Genomic DNA, 15329 nt, shown 5'->3' on the forward strand with positions numbered 1-15329 from the left:
TTTGAAAATTACAATATTCATCTGGAAAGCTACAGAAATGACAAGCTATAGACTTAATCATCCGTTTAACCTAACTTCATCTAAAGGACTACTGACCCATGAAGAAGGAAGGAAAAATACAAATTATCATAGTTTTTCAGACTGAATTACAAGCCCAGCAGCCAAAAAGAATATAGGAGGAAATTTATCATGAGAGCTATAAAAATTTCATACAGTATCTTCTAGGTGAAAAATGAGTTAAAAATCAATAAGAATCTGAGCACCGATGCAAGCAACTGAAAAAAAACAAAAAACAAAAAACAAAAGGTCATTAAAATAACAGAGTACTGATAAATCACACAGCTGAAAGTTGTCTCGAAGTAAAATTAAGTTTAGTCAATGCTCTGTGACAAAATTTTGTTAGCTGCTAAATTTTAGGATTTCAATGGAGTGCATTATTTTGCTCTGCAGCATTTTATAACTGATTAACAGAAGTATAAACAATGACACAGAAGATGAAGCTGGGAGGCACTGCAGACTGAAGGGAGATGGGAAGTAGATATGACCACAGAAATGAAATGCAAAAAAAAAAAAACAAAACAAAAAAACAACAAACAAGCAAAGTTTAGTATTTTTCCCTAAGTTGGTAATGCTGCTGGTCCGAGTGCCTCCAAAGCCCATCTCATACAGATACTGACCCACCTCAGCTCTCCGAAGTCTGAACCAATTTTGTGACTGCAAGTAATCTAAGCCACTTTAAAGCTTTGAGAAACTGAGATAATGATGAATTGTGGAGAAGCTCTCAAGTGGTGTGAAATGAGGGTAAGTGTCATTTAATAGGTGAAATCCCAGCTCTGCTGAAGTCAGTGCTAAACCTTTCCCTTATTGCTGTGAGGCCAAGATTTCTACTCACAATGTGGAAGACAACGTAAATAGCAGTACAATCATTAAATTTAAAGACAGCAATATGTAAGGCAATATTGTGAGACGCAATGGGAGACAGGAAGCCATGCAAATGATTGAGAGATGATAAAGATATTGGTAGGAAATACAATTTCTTCAGCAGCTCTCATTTCTGGACTGAAACAAATTCCAAACACTTTTATTTAGTGGCAAGGTAAAACAGTAAAAGTGAAAAAGATATTGGGTGAAGTTACTGCAACACAGCAGGCGTCACCTTGTAATGTGACATGGTTGCAAAAAGCAAATCTGAATTCTGGGGCAGTAGGGAACGAGGTGTCAAAGCACACAGAGCTGCTATTCCCTTTCCCACACAGCTCTAACATGACTGCAGGCAGCAGGGTGTTCTGGGACTGTGCTGAGAACTTGGAAATAAACACCTGAAACTTGGAGGAATGAAAATGTGCAGCGCCACAGAGAGCAGAGTCACCCTGTGACAACTGAAAGGAAGAAAGAAACGCAAATCTCTTGACAGAGCTTTTCTTATTTCTCACTGTTTTTAATTTCCATCTAAAAACAAAAGGATTATGCTTTCCTATAGCTAATGAGGACCAAAACAGATGCAGTAGACAAGATATATTATACAGGAGATATTAATCTTTCCGCTTCAAGGCATAAACCCAGCACTAATTGATAGGATTAGTAAACAAGATCCCCTGAAGACAGGTTATTGTGCAGCTATTCATTATGAGCTTTTTTCTACTTTCTCCTGTAGCAGGTAATGCAGCACCATCAAAGTCAGGCCACAACTGTTGCGACCAAGAATTGCAATTTCTGTTAGAGATCACTGGAGATCCAGCACACACTGACTCAGGGGACAATACAGAGAAAGGGACTTAGCTCCTCCAAAGCAGAAAGACCTATCAGCAGACAGGTTTAGAAATGTGTAGGCTGTTATAAAAAACAAAGCAGACAAAACAAACAAACAAACAAAAACAAAACAAAACAAACAAACAAAAAAAACCCCCACAAAACAAAAACAATGACAACAATGAAATCACCCAATTGTGCTCACTTTTGGTTTGTATCAGTCTTGGGACTAGATATTAGATAGGATTGGGCTTGCAGCCACGCCAGCATGACTCCAAAGTCACTTCACCGCAGTCATGGGAGCTGCCTTTATTTAACAAAGATCTGGCCAAGAGTGCAATTCAGCTTCATCTAGCATTAATATTACAAGGCACTAAGAGTAAGTATAAAGTCTTCAGATATGTTTAGACCTCGTTCCATATCTTGCACTGCTCATCAAGAACAGTCAACTTTTATTTAAAAAAAGAAGAACATTTGTTCACTACATCCGGTCCTTTCACAATCAAATTTGTGTTCTTAATGAGATCGCTCATTCGAAACCGACTCTCTGTAATGAGGTGGACTGTTTTCATTAAGGTAGCTGTCAGGCAGCAGATGTGAGCACAACCAGAGAAATCCCTGCTCCTCAGCAGGCTCCCTGGCACCAAGCATAGATGTTGTGGGCAAGGACCACATCTCTCCAGGAAACAGGAAGCTTACAATGGAGCAGAGAAAAAGATGGTTAACTTGCAGCAACAGATGGCAGCCCTTCCACACAGCTTAGCCGTAAGTCAGAGGAAAGGCATTTTATTTCTCCTTTCATTGAAGGTTCTTTATTTTTAACATGTTCTCTCTTAAGTACCAAATCTGATATTCTCAGATGACCTCCTGGTTTGTCCAAAGGTCTGCCTACAGAAGGAATTACAAACCTGCAGAACCACAGATGGTTGGAAGGGACCTCTGGAGATATCTAGTCCAATGCCCCTACTAAAGCAGATTTCCTACAGCAGGTTGGTCTGAGGGGAGGTGGAGAATGTTGAATATCTCCAGAGAAGGTGTCTCTACAACCACTCTGTGTAGTTTTTCTTCCAGTGCTCTGTCACTTTCAAGTCAAAAAGTATTTACTCATGCTCAGATGGAACTCCCTGTGCTCCCAGTTTGCGACCACTATTCTTCCTGTCTCTAGCCAACAACAAAGGGAGTGTGGTCCCATCCACTTGACTCTGGCCCTTCAGATACCTTATATATTGATAAGATCTGCTCTCAGTCACCTTCCAGGAAGGTGGTATGAAAAATTTTCTTCCCCTTCTCCTGCTGCTCTGGTCTTTTATTTATTTTTTTTCTGGAGAATGTTTCATCTCATAATATTGTCTTCTGGAATTACAAGCAATTTGTCTACTGAAACTGGGATACAACATGAAATCAGACATGGGATATTTCACTTTCTTCTGTTTCACATCACCAAGATTGGTGTTTACAGATGAAAATAAAAAGGTACTGCTTTTTGCATCAAACTTATGTATGTTATGCTTAGTATGAAGTCTGTACATCATATGCACTTTGAAGCCACTGAACCAGATCCTGAGAAGCCCACCTGCATCTTCCTTCTCTTACAGCAGCTGGTCTGGAAGTCAGCCCATTTATGGTGTCTTTCTGCAAGAGCTGCCTGCTCTGTTCTTCAGACTTATTGCATACCCCGGGCACGGCAATGCCCATTCTCATTTACATAATCTCCCATGTAATGATACACTGTCCTTCACTGTGCCACTGTCAGTGCAGATCCCACCTCTGACTATAGTGAGCAACAGCAGTTCCATCGAAAGCTAGGCGAGCTTGAGCTCAGTAGGGGCTCACATGGGACACAGAAGCTGCCATACAGGATCAGAACAGTGGTCCATCAAGAGCCAGACCTTGTCTAGCACTGGCCAGTGCCAGATGTCTCCATAGGAAGCACTCAGTTCCACTAATTTAACACAGAGCTACATTTGTTCCTCAACCCGAAGCAGTTAAGAAGTCTCTGAAATTTGGGACTTTATACACTTGCAATTTAATCCCTAACTGTTTAAGGCTAGGCTTAACCTAGGCTTTTCCAGTTACTCAAGGGAACAGCCTCTTGCTGCTTAATGGTCACAACAGCGTGATTATTTCACAGCTCAAGAAGGGATCTCTTCTCACAAATCTCAATTTTGGTGATACTTCCCCAGACTAAAGGGGAGAGCAACTATTATTACTAACAGAGATTGGTTCTGGTCTTAGGAGTTCAAGACAGAAATTTGTCTGATAGTAGTGAAATATTCTCATTGGCTTCTCATTTCTTCAGCTTTTTAAAAAAATTGTAAGTAAGTACACAAACATATGCATGCATAGACATCCTTTCCCCCACTATAAGCTGCTTCTTAAAGCACACGAACTTTTTCACAAGGCTAACACAAAACTCTGACACCAGCAATGGGATCAGTACCTGGTATCTACCTGCAATCCCTTGTGCCCCATCTGACAAGCAGAATGAGAATTAGTCAAAACAGCCTACTGGAGTACTGGGCTAAGAACTGAAAAACCCACTGTGCCATACTCACAGTAACACACACCTGTAGAAAACAACTGTCTCAGTCTAGCCTCTATTGCAAGCTAACCCCAATTCCCTGCAGAAGGATAATGTTTTTAGGGCAACCTGCATGCTCACACTCTTTGATGGATACTGAAATGCCATAATATGATAAAAAAAGTACAGCAATAATAGCAGAGTGGCACAAGCCCAGGCTACAACAAATGAGATCAAACACAAAAGCTGCATCCATAAAAGCAAAAACAAAGGAAGAGAAACTGCTTACCTTTAGAAGGCCTCTGATAGGCAAGGATCTCCAGCAAGAAACCCATACCTCCACTACCAACTCATACATGAGGCCTGGAAAGGGGTAGAGCCAGGATCTACCCCTTCTGATCACTCAGGTACATTGCATGCACCTGAGCTCCCCTGAGTTGGCTCTGCCTTCCCACTAGGTACTCAATCACTGGTTCAGGCTATGATTTAGCATTTCTGCTACAGATATAAAATGGAATAAATACAGTATCTTGGAAAGCTTTCCTAGCCAATCTGTGAGGCAACACAAAGGCTGATGCTACTGGGTTGTGAAATCTTTCAAATTTCTGTACTACAGGTTTCAGAGACCAACTAGGGAAATGGATTAGGAAAACAAAGGAAGGAAAAGGGGAATTTGCAAGACTCTGAGGGATAACACAGTCCTTGTTTCAGCTTGACTGTTCAGAAGTTGTCTTGTATTTCTACAAAGTATGAGCTAAATCTTAACTTGCTGAAGATATGCTTGTGATCTGTGATGGAGAGCCTCTCTGCTGCTTCAGTGGTTTTACTTGTACACTGTGAGGACTACATTCTTGCCTCAGTGCTGTTTGTACATCAAGAGGATTATAATTTCCATTTTACAGTGCCCTTTCAAACTATATCAATGCACAATGGGGTTCTTCAGTCCATGCACATTTACACAGTGCACATGAAAATAAATATCAGCTCTCACAAGGTTTTATTGAACACACTCCAGTTTCTGCTTGGCCACAAAAGCAAATGTCTGCAGTGAGTCCTCACTGTGGACTATCACTCTCTGCTGGAGTGCTGTGAAAGCATGGTAACAGATTTAAAAAATAATTTACTCCACACACTAACTTGTGGTACCCATATGACTCCAATTATAGGAAGCAACATCTGTGGCCCAGACAGGCAGACAGAAGAGCAGAAGTGTAGTTCTGTGGCAGAAAGGGAAGTAAAAGTGTTTGGCAGCACAGTGCCATGGAAGTAGCCCACTACAGCTGGGTGCTGGCACCTGTCAGCACTTTCTGCGCATGGGCATCTGGGGAAGAGGAACAGGTAACAGGGGAAAGCATTACAGTTCCACTGTGTTAAGGTAATTGTTGAGACTTTTCACCTCAGAGTGACCTGGGTGAAAACTGATGAGCTCCATTTTAAATGTCAGAGAAGATGCTGGTTTCCATGGGTATGAAGAGGTGGCTTCCATAGTATTCTGGATGGGAAGCTGAAAAGCTGTTATACAAAAACCTCAAGGATTTGGGTCCATATGCTCAGGATGCAATGATCGCTACGTTGGGATGAGCTATGGCCACAGCAGCCTGCCATCTGCTCACTTCACTCTTCTCACTTCCTTTTCATACTTTTGCAGAGTTACTTCAGCATGCATGCTCAGTTTGGTGGATGGCACCAAAGCATGCATTTACCAACACAGGTTGGCCTATACTTCTACCCCTTGCGTGACCTAATGAGTAACAGCTATCATGAAGTACACAGAAGAGGATTTACGATATTTGAAGCCAATATATTAGGCAAGCATGCAATGTTGGTTGTCTACAGTTGAATGAATAAAAAGTCAGGGATTACCTCCATAGCTGGCTGGAAAGAAAATAATTGCATGTACAGCTCCTTCCTGCTGGGAATGAAACAGTTTTTTGGGGGGAAGAATTAAATATTTAAATATTAAAGGAGTGAGATTTGGAAGTCAGCTGAGTATCAGGGAAAGCCCTCTGATTTTCATTATTTTTCCCTCCCTCTTTTTCAATGCTGTTTGCAAGCTTCTTTACTTTTGGCTATGTTTTAATAGGAATACAATCAATATTAAATATGAACAGGGACTCTTCTTTTGTAGCTGCAATTAGCTATTTTCAAAGAGAAAGACATGAATAATGTATGCAAAAGTGCAAGGGGTGTGTGTTACTTATTTCTCTTTTAAGCAGATTATTTTAGCATGGGTGAAAGACTACCAAGCTAAAGAATAGTGTTCAATATCACACAGTGTATAAACAGATGTGGCTTAGCACATTATAAAAGCCATTAAAGGGCCGAGCCAAAAAATGTATTTAGCTATGGGGAGGACAAAGAGGCAAAGTACCGTGTAATGATTGCTTAGTTTTCCATTTGTCATTCAGCCTTTGTTCACGAGTTCATTGTGCAGACTAAGATCTCACCTTCCTTTTCATTAGTTTTTTGCTAAATTGCTTCAAATGGTATCTTGATCCTCATGGAAACTCTTTTTATTTTTATGTCAAGGCTACCAGATCACTCAAGAGACATAGAGTCCTGGAATATGAATCAGCCACATTTGCAAGCAGAAAAGGGATCATCTAGCTGCTGGCTTTGGGTGGCACATGGCACGCTGAGTCTGGGACAAGGAGAGGTGAAGGAAAGCAAACGCTCTGGTGGCTCTGTCCTTATAACCCCATGGATCAGCCAAGCCCATAAATGGTAAATCTTCCTTACAACAGCAGAGGAGGTTTTGCAAAGCAGGTGGTCAGACACCTGTCCCTCTGTGGAGCTGATCTCTCACCCTGCTACTCTGTTCTCTCCCTCGTGGCACAGGTCTTTATTGGGACATTACCTCACACCTTTTCTGCTGCATTGGACTCATGCTGGCTTACTTTCTGTGCTTCTGGCTTTGATTCAGCATCCTCCAGCTTGAGAGGTTGCTGCAGAATGCAGCCCTTCATTAGAAAAGCAAAAGTCTGAGCTGGTTTTGTGGTAGAATTTATTATCATCTTTGCTCAAGTTTACCTCCAGGTCATCAAATAACTTCAATGCAGCTGGCTTTGCATAAGCATACTATTACAGGTTTGTAGTTATTATCTTTTCTTCCACACCCTCTTCCCCTCCATTAATGCACTCAAATAAATGCACAAAGCAAGTAAATTTTACCTCATGCCCTCCTTCCTGTGGACTGTCACATACATTTCATAGACTCTTCCTTGGGGAACAGCCCCTGCTGGGATCAGCAAGCTCACTCCTGCAGAACAGAAGAGACAAAAAGGATAAAATGGAGAAAAAAAAAAAAAACAGAACTAAAAAAATAAAACAGGTGAACCTTTGAAGAAGAGCAACAGGGGGAGCAGTAGGTGACATCTGCAATGCTAGATTTTCACTCAGCTTCACAAGAGGGCTCTAAATGAGTTTAGCAACTCTGGAGATAAAGCATTTACTGCAGCCCTGGCACCTCTTTTGCTTCGGCAATGAAATGCTGAAGCAGAGAAGAGGATTTTCTTCTCTTCCCTTTTATTTTATTTAAAGAGCAAACAGATGGTTACACTGCTTCGTACCTTGTAAAATAATGGAAAGGGAGCAACTCTGAGTACATTTTGCTACAGCTGTAACAGGACATATCTCCCTAGGCAATTCCTATTTAATTAAAAGCACGAAAGGAAGGCAGTGGAGTACTGTCCCAGGAAGCAACAAGAACTAGTTGTTTCTTGAAAGATGGGTTCTGAAACTGGCATTGTGTTCGTTAATGCACTCAGCTTCTAATTAGACTACCAGGGAGACAAAATGGGGCTTCTTGGTATTTTGAATGTGTTTGCTTCTGTGGAGTGTCTCAAAGTTCAGATATCCAACCTTGAAAAATTTGTGCAACTCCACTCTGCGCTCTTTTCAGGGCTGATCAATTGCAAAATCCTTCTCTTACATTGCAAGGAACTCCCCAGGAACCAGTGGTCATGTCCTTGCCTAGCAAACATGGCTCAGGAACTCCCTGGCACGCTGCTGGACATGGCTCTGCCAGCTGTCTGTGCAGATGCAGGCTAGTGGGGAATCACCAGCAGGGGTCTGAATTCATCTATGACTATGTAGCTCAATACAAACCCAGAGGTAGATTATTTCCATATATGCACAAGCACAATAGAGTTATTATAAAAGCCTTTATGGCCCTTTCTCTTCTCTTCAGTGTGCATTGTTTGGTTACACTGGAAACCTCCCACGTACTAGGGTTGTACTGGGAGTCAGTCCCACCCCTGGCTTTAAATGGGAGGGAGTAGCTATGAAAGTGTTTTCCATTAACATTTTCTGACTTGTTTGTTTACAGGACTGTTACAGCATCCCTGTGCATATTCTCAGATGTAACAACAGGTGTAGGATACATGAAGGACTTAGACTGTCTTGCTAGGACGATATACATAAATACATCTAGAAGCAGCACAGATGAGTATGCAGGAAGAGTAGACAGATTGATATATCTTCCAAAACTTATTTTAATAATTTTGAAGATATTACAGTGACAAATAAGCATTTATTTTTCTTTACATATTGACAATAATATGTGTGAATTAAATATGACTAATAGACTTTGCTGAACCTTTCACCACCATGCCATAAGAAACCCTAATATTAATGCCTACCCTCAGCTGCAGCTTAGAGAACTGTGAAATATAGAACAGTATAACATGAATTTTCAACACTTCTCAGCAGTCTATAACAGAGGTCTTCAAACAGTTCAGCTTCCAATTAGGCTCTATGGCAAAAGGAGACATCATTCCTCAAAGAGGAACATTATTGTTTATGGCCCACTTTTGGCTGCACCCTGGACAGTACAGGTCTGCATCCTGGAATGAACAATCTAGTCCTAGGCCAACCAGATGCTTGCTTTCTCCATAACATCAATATATAAAAAAGGATCTAACAAAGAAGCAGTAGACAAGGTTAGGCAGCTTTTTCTCGGGCTGGGCACTGTGCTGTAAAATGACCAAGAGCTGAACACAAGATGCAAAGTTGGAAGCTGTGAGACCTTGAGCTACATGGTCTTGCATGGGAGCATCTAGGTGTAAAACTTAGAACAAAAACATTTAATTTATGAGCTAAATAGAATCACGGCTTTCTTCAAAAACCTCTTAACATATGAGAAGGTCTGGCAGCTCTTCAATGCTTGGTTCCCCCCTTTCCAATTTGTAAAAATTAATCAATGCTATATATAGCAAGGAGACAGAGATGCACATGACACTCTTAGGCTTTGTTTTCCTTGAGTATGTAATGCATGCAGGAAAAAAGTCTTCAAAAAATTAGCATTCTGCTGCCCTACTGCAGTACCACACAGTCTGCAGTGAATTGGAAGTGGAACAACCAATTTATTTTTTAATTAAATTGTTTTCTTTATGTGTGATGACAAGATTGGGGCTTTCTGGTTTTTAGTCCCTTATCCCTGAATGAAAGAAAAAGGTCAAGGATGCTGAACCACACTTCACACGGAGAAACTCTAAAGTATATAATATACCTCAGAAAAGGGTGAGAGCCCTGTAACATTCTGTTAAAAAAGCAGCCAGGACTTTGGGAAAGTGAACTTTAAAATATTTTAGTTAATCTGATTGAGTAAAACACATCTGTTTGTTCTGAACAAAGGAAAGGCAATCTCCCTGGAGTGACCTTGTTTTTCTCTGGCATAGAAGAAAGCTAACTCCACTTAAACTGCTGAAATATGGATAGCACTCACCTGAATTGGGAATTACTAGGTGCCCCCCTAAGGAGTTGAAGGTCCCAAAAGCAGTGCAGGATGGGTCTGTTTGCCGTGCAAGGCTTTGGTTCTTCACATTCAAAGTCTCATTCTCCAGCAGAGACTGGGTAATCTGTGGGGACAGCTTGGAGGAGAAGTCAGAGAGTTCATCCTGGGGGGTGACTGCTCCAGAGGTGTTATAAACTTTGATTTTCAGATTGGGCAGTGGGTCCAGGATTGGAGAATTGGTCATTGGGATTTTATCAGAGACATCATGCAAGGCATACACAGGACCCCTGTACATGGCTGCAGCAGAAGTGAGGTCTGGTGGCACTGCCAAGAGGTCTGCATTGGAAATGAGAAAGAAGAGCCATATTGCTTATGATTACTTCTCTAATCTGACAGCTTTCTTCTGCTTCATGATTTGGTTTTGCATTCTGTTCTGTTCACAACAAAGGCTAAGATACTTGTAAACTGACCTTCATATCCTTTTTCAGGTAACCGTATCTAGCAACGGCCCAGGGCTTGTGTTGCCTGAACTGCTCTGGAGTCTGATTGTTATACAAAATTACAGAACATTTCTGCTCTAAGGATTTTTCACCAGCATTATTTTTCAGGCTGTGCTCAGATTTCAAGTGTGATATGCCTAGCTTCATGGCAAGGCATCTTCCATACTCAGTAGATCTAATAGTATTAATTTATACTCCTGCCTTAAATGCTAAGAGATTCATTAAGGAATTTATCAAACTGGCATAAAAACAGAATTTTTGAATTAGTAAAAAGAACAAGCTATGAAGTCCTCATGCCTATAACTCCCAGACAGTGTATAACTAGTACCTGCATCACACAGAAAATGACACTTCTGCTAACCCTTCTTATAACAACTCTCTTGTAATCTCAACTCTTAATTTTGATTTACTCTTCATAAACACATACTGGAAGAAGAGAACTCTTCAGCTTAAACGTGGGTCTTGAAGGGGCCAGCATTAGCATAAGAGTGTTTGTTTTTTGGCCACTGAAGCATGGAAATTATCTATTATGGACTAGTTATAAAAATGTTAATTATTAAATTATATTACACCACAATCTCTTCTACACTGTCCACTGAAGACGCAGTACTTCTTAAACTATGCACTATTTATGCATGTAAGACAGGGCACAGTAAAAGAGGCTATTAGTGAAGTAAAAGGGAGGCAGATGTGATGGAATTATTGTACTGTAATATTCCTCCTGTGATGAATCCTGCCTCCCTTGTTTCTGTCATAGCTTTACCTTTGATGTAAATTTGAACAGGACCTGTATTTTATAAATGTCTGTTTCACTCTCACATTCACATTCTCCCTTTAGAAGTTAAATTCCTCTGCTGTATGTTCCTAAGCACATCTGAAAAAAGCTACTGTAGGTTTTTAGCACTTGACGATCAGAAACAAATGGATATAATCTTTCTTTCATTATGAAGTGCCAACAAGCATCCTGCAGATATCATTCGTACACCCCAAGAGACCATATCCTTATAGTATCCCCCTGAATTGGTCAACATGGAGTGAAGTGACAACTAACCTTGTCTTGCAGCCTTGATGTTAACAGGCTGAAATCCGCCATTTAGTGCTGACGAGTCGATAATATCTGACTCAAAGTCACGGTGGTTCTTACGATAGACAAACAGGGCCACAACCACAGAAATAGCCAGGCACACGATCACAGCAATGACAATCCCCACGTAGAGAGCAACATCATCTGAGTCTGGTGCAGCTAGAGGAAAAGAGGCAAGAACCTTGAAGAAATGTGATCCTCACAGGGTCTTTTGACAAAATACATTCTTATTATTCCCATTTCCTGCAGATATTTACTACCTTTTTATAGGTTAATTTAAAATCCATTTCTAAAGCTATATAACAGGTCTATGCCCTTTTTATGGGGAATGATCTCTGTTTTCTCTTTAAGTCATGTTCTATTTCTTTACATACCTACTTGTTCATCTATATAACACCCAAGCAGTGAAGCACTAAACAGAACACTCATTACACAGTTAGTCTCATGAAGCAAATTCACCCTGTGAACTAAAACAGTATGTCTTCATGATATAGCGTCATAATATTAGTATTTAGTGTTTTATCTATTTAGCGAAGATCATGTTGTGTGTTTTTAAACTTCAGAAGCCTTATTTTTTAATTAAGGAAAAAAAAATGCAACCACAAAAAGTCAAATTTCTACAGAATTCCTGTGTAATGTATTTTGTGATTTCTGACCTATAAGGTGTTGAGCCATTTTCTTTTCTACCCACTTGCCTTTTAAAATATCCAGGAAAACAAAGAATCAACTGCTGAATTCTCATTGCTGGCATTAACACATACATATTTGGATAAAAGCTAAAGCAAGCACGAGAAATAATGTGGTAATTTACTAAAAGGAAGCCAGATTTATTACAGCTGTCTTGTGAGAAAATGGCTCTGATATTTCTACTAGCTGTTTATACCGTATCTTCAGCACTAATTCCAGGGTAATCTCCAGCATCGTTATCGACTAGACTTTTTTTTTCCAAAAGGTCTGAAAACATGATCAAAATTTGATGTATTTCTACATAGTGAAAAATCCCAGTAGCAGAGACAATGCAAAAAAGAAAATGAAAAATCAAATCAGACCATTTTAGCAGCCCATTTCTGTTAATTTAAAACATGTGAAATCACTTTTATTTCATTTTTTGCTCCCCACCTTTTAGTCATTTAAGCTAAGCTGCCCTCCAGCACAGAGGTGAGAGCTGGCAGATGTTGAAAAGGACTGATCAAAGTCCATCAGCCTCTGGCTATGAAACTTGCAACGTGCCAGCCTCAAAACAGCAGGACTTACATCCCCAGCGGTTCAGGAAGCAGATCTCTGAGTTACAGCTCAATGCAAAGTTATCCCTCCACCACATTTCCTCCAATTGCTAAGGAAGCACTAACGAGAGAGAGGGTTCATTCTCTCCATTTTCTGCATTTGATGCAGCTTCTTCTCCCATATTCCCTACGTAGAAGGGCTGTGATCAGTCTGTGTCAGCCCACTGATAGGGAAACCACTGTCAAGCAGGCAGCTTCATTTGCGCAATCCCTCTTTGCCTAGGCACACAGAGCTGGCATAATACTAAAGCTTGACCCCAGGAACAGCATTGCATTAGAGTCCAGGAACATAAAATAAAACATTAAACTTACAAGAAAATCCATATTCATTCTGGGTTCTCTGTTCAGTTGAAATAGGATAAATGAAACCTTAAAAAGAAAGAAATTAAACAAAAATGGGAACAAAATCAAATTAATGAGGAGAACAAAAAAAAGGAAGCATGAAAAATGGTTTAATTAAAAAAAAAAAAAAAAGGAAAAAGAAAAAAAAAAGGAAAATAAATTGATGGCACTTTAGAATTCCGATACAGCACAGAATTATGATTTTGCATCCTCTGTCTCCTCCAGAGCCTTACTAAGAATTACTAAGCAGGCAGATTGAATTTCTAAGCCAAAATCGGTCTCGAGTCACTAACTTTGGAGTGCTTAAAGTCTTTCTTTTATTGAGCATAAACTCTAATGGATCTAATTTATTTCAGACATCAAGGGTCATTAGCATACGGAAAGTCTTTTTTCCATATCCCTGCCATATGCTTTAATTCCCAGGACATGTTCGGTGAGGCTCTAAACAGTTTTTTTATTTAATTATAGTAGCTTGCTGTTGATCTAATAGAGCTAAAGGAGACCTGTCGTCACCGGTCAGAGGTTAAATACCCATTTGCTGAGCAGAGTCCATACAGAAAGCCCTCTTTCTGGATTTCCATGGAATTATTTTATCCTGTCTTTAATATGCGTTCAATAGGAATTCCTCAGGGAGCAAAGAATTTGTCAGCAAACAGGAAACTGAGTGGCTTCTCTTCAGAATTATTAAAAAATCAATAAGGCCCCTGGGGTCATAGCATTATTTATTTGAAATCTTTGCAAGCCCTGTATATCGACAAAATGATAACACAATTTACAGTTATATTTCAGAACGGCTAAATAAGAGAGATCGTTTCTTTAGTCTCTTCTTTCTGCAGCTTGTACAGAGAAGCACACTGAGGCTGTTTGGCTTTACAGAAGATCAATGAAGTTGCTGAATACCTCTCAGCCCCCTTCCATTCACATGGGGAGCAAAGGAAAGGCTCTGAGTCCCATCCTTTTGGAGAGGGAAATCACAAACCAAAGGTAAGTCACTGCCATGGATGGAATCAAGGTGGGTGCCTGGGAAAGGGTCCCCATATTCCTTCTTTTGAAAGGAATCTCACAGCTCTCTCCATCTCCCCCATGCCTTGGGGCACACTGTGGGGAGCTTGCACATCTGGGTTGCTACAGATGAAACAAAACTGGACTCCTGGTGCGTGCCTAATGTACAGGACCACATTACAGGCAGATCAGAGTAATAATCTCCAGCTCCCAGAAATGCTGAGATCGGTTCTCAGCATCTGTTGAGCTTTGCATATCTCATCCTACCTTGCTGTGCCGCTTGCTAATGAAGATACAGTCTGTCCCAATTGCACATATAGACATACCTCCCCACAAAGTTTCCAGACATTAACTATTACATAAATGCTACCTCAACTGAAATACCAGAACAAGAAGAGGTGCTTTCTGATGATGATGGCTTTTTTTTCTGAGACATTATAGGATAGACTATACTGTCTGTAATATCTACTTAAAACTTTATCTCACCGCAACGATTCCAGACTTACAATTGCTTTTAGAAATATTATGTTCTCACACTCATTTATTTGGTCTGTTGAGGCAAGCTCATCTACATGTACTCTCAGCATGCACACTCAATCTTTTGTAATAACTGCTTCCCACTTCTATCAGTGTGCTCGAGGCATTGGCCATAAAAAGTCAGGCAGGCAACTTCTGAGGGCTTGAGTGAGTGCTCAGTAAGTTGGAGCATGAATTTACAGTGAGCTGGTTATCCCCCAATTACTCCCCAGGTGAATGCCGAGGTGCATATTTAGTCCACCTAAATTCCAGCTGTTTCAGCTATAACATTATGGACAATATTTCCTATGGCAAGATGTCCCTGGAGAGCAGGGGGCAGCCAGGAGAAATACAAGGTAAAAAACAAGGCTGAATTTAGGCTTTCTGCTTCTCCAAATGCTCTTCAGCCTCATAGTCAAATCTGCTGGGAGATCCCTGCATTTCTTGTGCCCCATTGAGTACTTTTGGGGGTGCTGGCATAGGGTAGAATACCTGAATCAGGTCTTCATCACCTAAACTTGTGCAAAGCTTGCACTCCTTTGTGCAAAGCCACAAAGGTCATTCCCCTTTCCTTCAGCTGTTCTTCAGCTGGCAGGTT

At 40.5% G+C, this 15329-nt stretch overlaps 1 protein-coding gene across 2 annotated transcripts in view; it reads right to left on the reverse strand.

Moving 5' to 3' along the window:
• Positions 1–15329, reverse strand: part of UNC5C (unc-5 netrin receptor C) — a 227898-nt gene that overhangs the window by 10187 nt on the left and 202382 nt on the right. Inside the window, exons 8-11 of one of the 2 annotated variants that reach the window (XM_015862012.3) lie at positions 13184–13240; positions 11556–11747; positions 9996–10340; positions 7442–7529 (exon numbers count right to left, since the gene is read on the reverse strand). In XM_015862012.3, coding sequence (XP_015717498.2) covers positions 7442–7529; positions 9996–10340; positions 11556–11747; positions 13184–13240 — 682 coding nt within the window. The remainder of the gene's footprint in view (positions 1–7441; positions 7530–9995; positions 10341–11555; positions 11748–13183; positions 13241–15329) is intronic. The other variant, XM_015862013.2, reaches the window with a different exon arrangement.

Source organism: Coturnix japonica, chromosome 4 (genome assembly GCF_054131305.1).
Source record: "Coturnix japonica strain WE chromosome 4, WE-NBRP24, whole genome shotgun sequence".
In the NCBI taxonomy this organism is placed as follows: domain Eukaryota; kingdom Metazoa; phylum Chordata; class Aves; order Galliformes; family Phasianidae; genus Coturnix; species Coturnix japonica.